General features: G+C 38.2%; 1 protein-coding gene across 2 annotated transcripts; it reads right to left on the minus strand.

The window, feature by feature from the left end:
* Positions 1-6,239: 6,239 nt before the first annotated feature.
* Positions 6,240-9,379, minus strand: LOC124776335 (elongation factor 1-alpha). Of its 2 annotated transcripts, none has more exons than XM_047251277.1 (9): positions 9,317-9,379; positions 8,495-8,670; positions 8,226-8,405; positions 7,982-8,149; positions 7,623-7,883; positions 7,245-7,520; positions 7,024-7,144; positions 6,771-6,937; positions 6,240-6,690 (listed from the first exon to the last, which is right to left on the minus strand). In XM_047251277.1, the coding sequence occupies exons 2-9, from the start codon at positions 8,636-8,638 to the stop codon at positions 6,619-6,621; spliced, it is 1,389 nt and encodes a 462-aa protein (XP_047107233.1). In that variant the 5' UTR covers positions 8,639-8,670; positions 9,317-9,379; the 3' UTR covers positions 6,240-6,618. The 2 variants fall into 2 exon arrangements, with proteins under 2 accessions (XP_047107233.1, XP_047107232.1); XM_047251276.1 differs by having other exon boundaries at positions 9,264-9,374.
* Positions 9,380-10,570: the final 1,191 nt, after the last annotated feature.

Genomic DNA, 10,570 nt, shown 5'->3' on the forward strand with positions numbered 1-10,570 from the left:
TTGCCAAATTGAGCAGCCTAAATTTCTCTCAGAGGGCAGTACAATTATTTTGTTCATACCTAACATCTCACCAATTATGTGTCATGTCTTGACAACATGGCCACACTGGAGATGAGGTATCAAGCAATCCACAATTAGATAATTTTTTTTCTCATCACACGACATCTCATTATTTCTATCTCACTGTAAACACCACATGTATACTGATTATCTCCAGTGCAAAAACAACCAGCTTAAGATCTCTACTGAGTGTGTCAAAGGTGGCTCATGTGCATCATTAAAATGGGCAGAAAACAAGAGTTAAAACTCAACCCATCTCAAACCCCAGTGTCCTGGCTGGTCATTCTTGGGCTCATCAGCCCAAAATGTTAGGAATCCCTCCCATAGTTAATACTAAGTGGGACAAATATACATTTCTCTTCCTCAGCAGAGAATCCACTAAACTGTGCTGGGCATGTAGCTACAATGTTCAAGAAGGCATCAGCATCCTCTACGCCTTGAAATATAAAATGCCCTTCCTCTTGACCTAAAAAGGAAATTGTACAAACCCCTCTACTTACAATTGTCAATTTTGTATTGCATGGAATTGGGGACCTAGAAAGAACAGAGGTTTCGTCCTCGCCGTAGCCCTCAGTGGTTCACAACCCCACAACAGGCTACACCAGTCCACTCACCCTACAGTCGCCCCACACCAAACCCAGGGCTATTGTGCGGTTTGGCCCCCAGTGGAACCTCCCTCCCCAGGAACGTCTTACACCAAGCGAGTGTAGCCCCAATGTTTGCATGGTAGAGTAATTATGGTGTATGCGCACATGGAGATAAGTGTTTGCACAGCAATCACCAACATAGTGTAACTGAGGTGGAATAAGGGGCATCAGCCCACATTCACCAAGGCAGATGGAAAACTGTCCACAGACTGGTCAGCACACCGGACCTCGACACTAATCCACCACACGGATTCATGCCGGGGACTGGCAAGACTTCCCGCCCAGAAAGCAGTGTGTTAGACCACACAGCTAACCGGGCGGGCTAATTGTCGATCACAACAAATCCTTTCCTTGGCACCGGTAATGAAAGCCTGCATATTATAATATCCTATAGATATTGTCCTTTCTTTCAAGTCTCTCCATTTTATGGCCAGTAACTATAGCTAGTGAAACAGGCATAAAACCTGTTCACAGCATACAGCTTAACTTCTCAATTTTATAAAAACCACCACTATACTATTCCAAAGAACTAAAATAATTTAGATGAACCAAAAGGAGAGATCAGTGAGTACTCACTAAATGAAGTTGCACGTGTGAAATTCCTAGGCATCCTGATGGATGCTCCAAATGCAGGAAAACGTAAGCTAATGCAGACAAGTGGGAAAAACAACTTTTTAATGTTTGAATGCATTATTTGTAGTGTGCTGCTTGGCACAATCACATTGATTAAATATCTAGGCCCAAATGTTGCAAAGTGAAATGGGACCAGCACATAAAGCTAGTCATAGAGAAGGTAAATGGACAGCTTCTGTTTATTGGAAGAATCCTACAGAAGTGTATATCAATAAGGAGACCACGTGCAACCCATTTCAGTAAGACATGGATGGATGTTGATGCTTTCTTGCACATGGCAGCTTAGGTTTTCATATATTATTTCTCCCAAATTCTTTGAGGGAGAGAAACAAATGGTGATCTGGAAATCTGGTCAGAGGAATGGATGATACATGGGCAAATAAAGTTCTTTGCTGGATCCCAAGAGATAAGAAAAGGGCAAGACAATAGCAGTGTGTAGATTAAATGGATATGCATAGCTGAAGACTCGTGTACAGAAAAGTTTAGAGCCTACCCTTATCCAGCAGCAATGGTTTCAAATAGCTAGTAATGTTTATGGAAGGATGCATACTTCAGAATGGAACAACTCTGTTATGAAAAAGAGATGTACAGCAGCCTTTTCATTGTGTCTACAACTCAGTCTCTTCTGTTATGATGAGTATCAAACTTACACTTTCCATAATATTGTAAATGATTATGATCTAATTATATTGAGAGTTAATAGTCAATGAGGCAGAAAATAGTTACTCCAGATGTTAAGTTATACAAAAATAATTTAATACTATTGTGTAGTCTGCAGATTACCATTTGTAAATTTATAGGTATATTATATTCTGAACACAATGTAGAGTGGTACAGCAAAAAATTGGTAACTTCTCTAAAATTAGGTATCTGTTTTAAAGTAGAACAGAACAGTATATAAACAGCAAAGAATGTAATTGCCAATCTCTCCTTCCTGATGAACTTTTAGTTCAAAAAGCTAGTTGGTATGTGTCATAAGTGACTCTGCAGTATGCAGATTTTCTCTTAAGTGCCAGCCACACAGATTCTATTTATTTAATTTATACGGTGTTTCCTTTGATAATGTACAGGCCAAGTAAACATGATAATATATTCCAAACACTTGTTAATTAACATACCATTTTTCTTATTTAAAATGGGCATTTCATACCTTAGATTAGTATCTGTTAGTACACTTACAGACATGGCTGCTTCACCCTATTTTGTAACTTCAATCCACACAAATACAAGACTTTCACAGAGCATGTGTGCCAATGACTATCAAGTGGCTGTTTGAAGAGACAGCATGATTATTTTACTTTTGTTTCTTTCCTTACATCTGACTCCTGAGACCCGTGTTTCACAGTTACTAAGTTATCACTTTATGGCAACGTGTCTACAAAAAATCAAATTCCACCATTCAATAAAACTACATTTCTTGAAAATTTCCTGTTTTGAACATAATTTCCTGTTAGGTAAGGGTGCAACTGAACATATGAAGAAGAGAAAGGACACCAGAGATATTTTGTGCCACAAAGAACTCTACTCAAGCGTGCCATCAAAGTGTTCCCAGACTAGCTGTTGCAATAGCAGTAACTGAGTAGAGCACAGAGTTCAATATTTCCATGTGTAACAAATTAAAGGCACTTAAAATATGCAAATTATGACTATTACATCAGACAATGCATAAACCACAAACACTTAGAATAGGCAGATTAGGGTATAAAGCTCCAACAATGCCATCAGTGACAGCAGAAGAGGCAACCTCACACTGAAATATGCAAGTATTGTGGAAATATCCTCGACCACTATGAAGTGAGAACTGTTATGACTAATGGTATTACTGAATATTAAACTGTAGTGCTGCATCAATATCAACACACCTCCCATGACATTGTCAACACAAAGACTAAAGGTATATTAGTTGAACACTCCAATCTTTTTTCTGCAAACCACTGAACAGCATGACAAGAGGGTACTTATTGTACCAATTGTTAGGGAGGCAGTCCAACACCTGTGACTATTCATGCTGCCTTTGTGGATGTTCAACATCCCTGTTAATTCTATCTGGTATGGGTCACAAATTTAAGCAATAGTCCAAGACTATCCACAAATGTGTCAGCACTAGTCTTCGTAGACCACTTTCACCCAGTATCATGTCAAAGGAACTGGAGTCAGCCACCATTGTACTTACAACTGAGCCCACATGATTTTGTTTTATGAACTGATAAAAGGCATTTTACCAACTTTTTCAAGTGGACAATTTTGCTATTTGTGTGTCTAAATAAAGCTGCCAATCTTCACAACAGAACATACCCAGAGGCCTGACTGGATATTTATGCAGCTTTTCCCCAATACTACTTTATTACAGGTCACTGCAAAAATCTGTCCGTACAAAATTTGAAAAGTCTTTCACATACAACATGAACAGCAAGACTTACAACACATGAAATTTAACTACCTGCAACAGAGGCAAGAAAACTACTTCCAAAGTATGTCCAACACAGTAAAATCACTTGTGAAGCTCATTTGGACAGCACAGCATTTTTGTTTGCCTGACAAGTGGCAATGTCAGAACCACCACAATACAGTATCAAGATGTGTAATTCATAATATCAGAAATATGCTTCACATTTCAGTAGTCTTCAGAGAAAATTCATAAAGGCCTAGGGTTTCCAAATTCTGACCAGACAATGAAAATACAGGTACCCAATTTCATATTTGTACAATGGGTACTTAAATTACCTGCAATTGTCTTCCCACCAATGCCATGCAAAGGTTTTGTTACATGCTAGTTCTCTATGCACTGCAATGTGTAGGGTGATTGGCTGAAATATCACAAGCTTTGTACAAGTACAATCCTATTTCTCTGGACTATGTCCACAATTACAATACTTTTTGGAGTGCTAACTACTTTATAAATTACATTTGCTCAGATGAACATGTTTCTTCAAAAACTGTTCAATACCTTAAAATACCAATGCAACAGATTATACCCTATTTCAAAGATAGCAATACACAATGGAAGTGTCCTTTCCTCACCAATAACCTTACAAAATGTTTATTAATTTTTACTTATAACAGTGCACCAATTTAAATTCTCTTAAGTATGTACAATGTTGACTAACAGTATGCCAGGCATGCTTCATCATTTTAAAATATGTGCTCAATGTGCACATCTTTCTCAAAGCCTGTGTGTGCCCCTTGTGATTGAGCAAACTAGGGTGTGGGAACTTACCTGCTCACTTGACTGGGAAACTCAGCAACCCAATCCACTGCAACAGCTCTCAACTGTGCTGAATAAATACACTAATCTAATTAGGCCTAGTGCAATAATTCCGAAACTTGGAAACCCGTAGTGTAATCACTATTGTTCAAGCCAGGTAAGTATAAAATACTGTTCAGCAATTATGTTCCACTGAACAAACAGATCATGTGCAATCTTTGACAAACGGTTTGTGGCAGATGTGAGACTATTTAGGAGACAACTTATCCTCTTGAGCAATATACATTTAAGTTGCTGTGGAATTTTAAACTGTAATAAAGTGATTTTATCATAAAGAGTCCCAGAAGATAAATTTACCATTAATGAGACTCGTGTGCTTCTGGAATGTTCAATGGATACTCTACTCCAACGATACCTCAATCCAGCCTAAAAATCATTGATAAATTCACTCCACAGCTTGCACCTTGTTTGCCTTTGCACATCCACCCAGGGAATGCCCAACAAAGTTCAGGTTACTGCAAAGAAAAATACATCCAGATACCGATGCCTTCAATTTTTACCTCAAACCATGTGTAAAATTTTAATATTAAACTTGCATTCAGAACACTGAACTTTATACAACCAAGTTTGGTCTTGTGAATGGATTAAATTCAAAATAAACTTCAAAGTAACTTTGCCCACAAAATAAAAGAAATTTGAAGTTATGTAGGGCAAGACTTGATTATGCCCACACATTCAATGGCACAAAGATATCCTATCTGTGCAAACTAAAGCTTGAATTTACATTACTTTGCACAACCAACAGCTGTGGTGATGCTTTACATGTGAAATACTATTTCCCCAAAAATCAGGAAACTGGTCTACTTCATAAGTTTAAAAAATGTTCTATTGGCAGTGTTTTTTCCCTTATGATGTGTTACACAAGGAGCAAATGTTTAATCTTTTCTTCAAATACACTCATTCCTTTCACACAAGCAATTGTCAATGAAATCAATGTACTCATCTAATTTGACAGCATGGAAGGTTTTTACAGGACTTTACTACAAGCAGCCTTCAAATCTTACTGTAGTTTAACTTAACCACTAATGTGTGAATAATTTGAATCAAAATTTCATTTCAACTGCACCAAGAAGCTTTTGTCCATGTCATCATTAACAAACTTTGTACAAACTTAACTGAAATTAATTGAAAATGGGCAGACTACAGTACAAGGGATAAAATTGCTCTAAAATAAAAAGTGGCCCAAAGTATTAGTTCATACCACATCCTTTAGCTGTCAAACTACAACTACCAGCAGTTAAAGCACACTACTGCACTCAAAGGCCCACTCAAAATGTGGAATTCCAGCATCCTGACTTACCAAAACACCATGGAGCTTCTGCATTCTCTTTGACATATTTAACACAAACTGATCCTCCACAAAAACTTTCCCAAATTAAGAGCCATTTACTCGTGTTCTAACAAATTAGAGCAATAGACACCACCTTGCACAACTAAAAATGCATGAGAAATAGCACAAAGACAAAGTTAAGAAACATGGTCTGTCATACAATAGTCTAACCTGGGCTTGCACATCAAACAACTAGAGGTAATATTTTACGGTGCAGTCTCAAACCCAACATGACATTTATCAACACTAAATATCTAGCCCCTCTTACATTCAAATGGAGCAGGTGACAGCAAAACATTCTGAATCATGGTTCAAAGCTTCTTTATTGGCCCTTGTGTTTAACCATTAAGTTATGTACAGAAGCTGTTACACTGTAATACAACATATTCAAAATGTGAAAACAAAAAAGGAATGGAAAAGAAAGTCTCTCTCTCCCGTAACTGAAAACAAAAAGTATCCGCTTTTACACTCCTCGTAATATCGACAAATTACAAAATTAATACAGCCGGGCTAAAAGGAGATAACCGGCCTTTCCTTCTGAACTCTTTTCGATGGAAACAATGTTTTAATAGCCACTTGGAAAGAAAGAGAAGGCAGCTCATGTTGAATAAGCGAAGATGGACAATGGGCGGTGCAGGGAGCTGCGAGGAAACCGCCACTGATGGACCAATCAGCACATCTAGTTATTTCTTCTTCTGGGCCTTCTCAGCTGCCTTCGTTACCTTACCACTGGTGACATCCTTGAATGTCACATTCTGTATGGAAGAATGTGTGTTTTAATATTGGATCTATATGGAACCTTGTATAAGATGGACAATATCACAAAATTACCTACCTTAATTACACCAACAGCAACCGTCTGCCTCATGTCACGCACAGCAAATCTACCCAATGGAGGGAACTCTTGGAATGATTCCACACACATTGGCTTGCTAGGTACCAAGTTTACAATAGCAGCATCACCAGATTTGATCGATTTAGGATTCTCCTCAGTTGTCTTGCCTAAGAAAAAAATTTTCACTTTGCATTAATAGTTCACATTAAGATACATTCAAAGTACCTTTCAAATTAAAGTGCAGTTCACTCACCAGTACGACGGTCACACTTCTCTTTGATTTCAGCAAACTTGCATGCAATATGTGCTGTATGACAGTCAAGCACTGGTGTATAACCATTTGCAATTTGTCCTGGATGATTCAGAACAATAACCTGAAATTTTCAAAATGTTGTACTCACAGGTCAAAGTAACAGTGACAGTTTAGGATGAATGCAGCTGTCTAATATTGACACAAACACACAATGAACTCACCTGTGCTGTGAAGTCAGCAGCACCCTTGGGTGGGTTGTTCTTAGAGTCACCAGCAACATAACCACGCCGAAGTTCTTTAACAGAAACGTTTTTAACATTGAAACCAACATTATCACCCGGAACAGCTTCCTGCAGAGCTTCATGGTGCATCTCCACAGATTTCACCTCAGTCGTCAAATTAGCAGGAGCAAATGTCACAACCATACCAGGCTTCAGAATACCTGTTTCTACTCTACCCACAGGTACTGTTCCAATACCACCAATTTTGTACACATCCTGAAAATTACAAGCAATTAGTAGTTATTTTCTTAAATTTAGTACCGAGTTAACTATTCACTTAATTCCAAATTCCGTAATGTACACTTAATTTTATCTTACCTGAAGAGGAAGTCTCAGAGGCTTCTCAGTTGGTCTGCTAGGAGGAAGGATAGCATCAAGAGCTTCAATTAAGGTCTTCCCCTCAGCCTTCCCTTCCTTACGCTCAATAGACCATCCCTTGAACCAGCTCATCTTGTCAGAATGCTCAAGCATATTGTCGCCATGCCATCCAGAAATTGGGACAAAGGCAACAGCTGCAGGATTGTAACCAATCTTCTTAATGTAATTGCTTACTTCCTTCTTAATTTCCTCAAACCTAGCCTGAAAGGAACGCAAACCTTACTATTTTACACACACACTACCCTAATAATTAAGCGTGTTCAGCCGCAAGTTGAAATTTTCAATCATTTCTCACTTACCTCACTGTATGGTGGCTCAGTCGAGTCCATTTTGTTCACACCCACGATCAGTTGTTTCACACCCAAAGTGAATGCCAACAACGCGTGCTCACGAGTCTGACCGTTCTTCGAAATACCGGCTTCAAATTCACCTGTACCAGCTGCTACAATCAACACTGCACAGTCGGCCTGAAAATATTTGTGAGTTATGTATGTCACTTGCTATTAATCAAAGCACACTATACTACATGGTTAAGCAATGTACCTGTGACGTTCCTGTAATCATGTTCTTAATGAAATCTCTGTGGCCTGGAGCATCGATGATGGTCACGTAGTACTTGCTAGTTTCGAACTTCCATAAAGCAATGTCAATCGTGATACCACGTTCACGTTCTGCCTTCAGCTTATCCAACACCCAGGCATACTTGAACGAACCCTTGCCCATCTACAATAAATTGCATAGTGAAATTTTACAAGTTACATCAATATCGACCAATATCACTAATGTCGCTGCAAGCAATATTTCGCACTTACCTCCTGGGCTTCCTTTTCGAATTTTTCGATGGTTCTCTTGTCTATTCCACCACATTTGTAGATCAAATGTCCGGTCGTGGTCGATTTGCCGGAATCTACGTGACCAATGACGACGATGTTAATGTGAATCTTTTCCTTACCCATCTTGGTAGTTTACAGGGAGTTCAGTCAAATAACTGAAACGAAAATTGCTAATTAGTTTCAACATACGCCACGTGGTACTAATATAATGAATGCATTTTAACACGTAATAACTAGAACACTACTGCCGTTGCACTAATCACGTAACCAGCAAATTTGTTAAATTCTACGAGTCCCTATAGAACGAAGTAATCCACACTACCTAGCTAGAGAGACAACACTTTCTCACACAAATCAAAATAATTACGACTCTTGCTCAATTCAATACCTAACGAAACTACTAAGATAGTCAAATCCTAACATGGCAGACATCTTTGTAACTCTACAGCGTGGGCTCAAAAATCTTACTTTATCAAATTACGAATTTTAAGCTTCTCGTAAAAAAAAAAAAAAAAAAAAAAATCACGAATTATACTCTACGCGTAACAGAACAAAGCAATATCATATAGGAACAAACCGATCACGGTGGTTTAACTACCACGCGGCCATAACGACCGGCATGATCACTTGCAAATCTATCACTACGTTAGCGAGGAAAGTATCAAAAATACATATAAATATTAATACTACCAGATATACAAGAGTTCTAACATTTAAAAAATCAAGCAAATGCTTTCGGATGGCAAACCTTTACTGTGATATCCACCCGATACGCAGAACACTGCAGACAGTCCTACTCACCTCCAGATGCCACGGCAGAAAGAGAACGACAGAGCCAATAGACATGCGCACTTGGTGGGCAGGCAAGTAATCTCGTAGAGGGGGAACTTCCGTAAAGGAAGGTAAAGGAAAGTTGACGGTTTTGAATATGAAATTTGCTTTTGAACAAATTGAATTAATATTTAACAAATACTTTTTGTTTAATTTTATATATATTATTCTTTAAAAACATTTTCAGGAAAAATCAATAGCGTACAGCGCTTTGGGGACGTCTGCTAGATGGAACAGCCAATGGGCATCGTGCAGCCATTACTTGCGCGGGGTTTTCAACTTCCTATAGTACTGAAAGCGCAAGCAGCTGCCTGCATTACTAAAATGAGGCGGTAAAAATGCTGTAGGAAGCAGCTGTTTATAAATACTCCATGAAAGTGCAAGTGAAAAGCAACTCATGTGTTGGTTGTTGTTGAGACTTTAACGGGATTATTACACTGATCCGCATCTACTGAACTATCAAACTACGATCAGAAAAACATTGTGTGTGGTCCTGCTTCTGGATTGCAATTGAGGTTATTCATTCAGGAAAATTATTTCATTTCTCACTTAATGCAATCATACGAGAATTAAAAGGTTGTTCTGCTGGTATGCTGTTCGAAAGTAAATAAACACTATATTTCTCTAGTAACGTTTTACTACAATGTTTAACGTTGTTATTTGTATTTTTTTAATTGTTGAAAATTATTTTCTAAGATTATTTGACGTTCAAATCACAGGTCAGATACAAACTAAAACGGTAATCAACCCGCATTTTCTAACAGTGCGTTTGACGTCCACACATACAACCATTACTCGGCAGTCTGCTTTTTCATTTCGTTTAAAAGTGGCACTAAACAATTCTGATTAATATCTTATTTCACTGCTCTCATTTCTTGGGGTTCAACCCCTTATATTTTTAAAATATATTCGCCAGAATAAATTTTTGTACAGGAACTCATATCATTGTAAGAGGCTAGTCTGAACTCTCTACATCTGTTTTGCCCATTTAATTCATAACCAGTCTCGGTCATTCTATTTATTAATGCGTTAGTTTCTAAGTACAATAATGCAATAAATCCGAAAGCGGAACAACGCCAAGTCTCCCCATAAGAATTACTTGCATAAGCTTTCGCATGTTCTCGTTAACTGTAATGAAAGAATGAAGCTGTGACCCACCAGCTACGAAGGAGGCTAAACACTAGTATATTGAATACAAAATGTAGGCAGTGATGGGCAGCTTTC

Source organism: Schistocerca piceifrons, chromosome 2 (assembly GCF_021461385.2).
Source record: "Schistocerca piceifrons isolate TAMUIC-IGC-003096 chromosome 2, iqSchPice1.1, whole genome shotgun sequence".
In the NCBI taxonomy this organism is placed as follows: Eukaryota; Metazoa; Arthropoda; class Insecta; order Orthoptera; family Acrididae; genus Schistocerca; species Schistocerca piceifrons.

What these genes read in the sequence shown, in the direction of transcription:
- LOC124776335 (XM_047251277.1), bottom strand. Translation starts at nt 8,638, where the DNA reads ATGGGTAAGGAAAAGATTCACATTAACATCGTCGTCATTGGTCACGTA. An exon ending in TCGAAAAGGAAGCCCAGGAG is followed by an intron (nt 8,406 to 8,494) that starts GTAAGTGCGAAA and finishes AATTTATTGTAG; the next exon opens with ATGGGCAAGGGTTCGTTCAA. An exon ending in CTGAGCCACCATACAGTGAG is followed by an intron (nt 7,884 to 7,981) that starts GTAAGTGAGAAA and finishes CGTTCCTTTCAG; the next exon opens with GCTAGGTTTGAGGAAATTAA.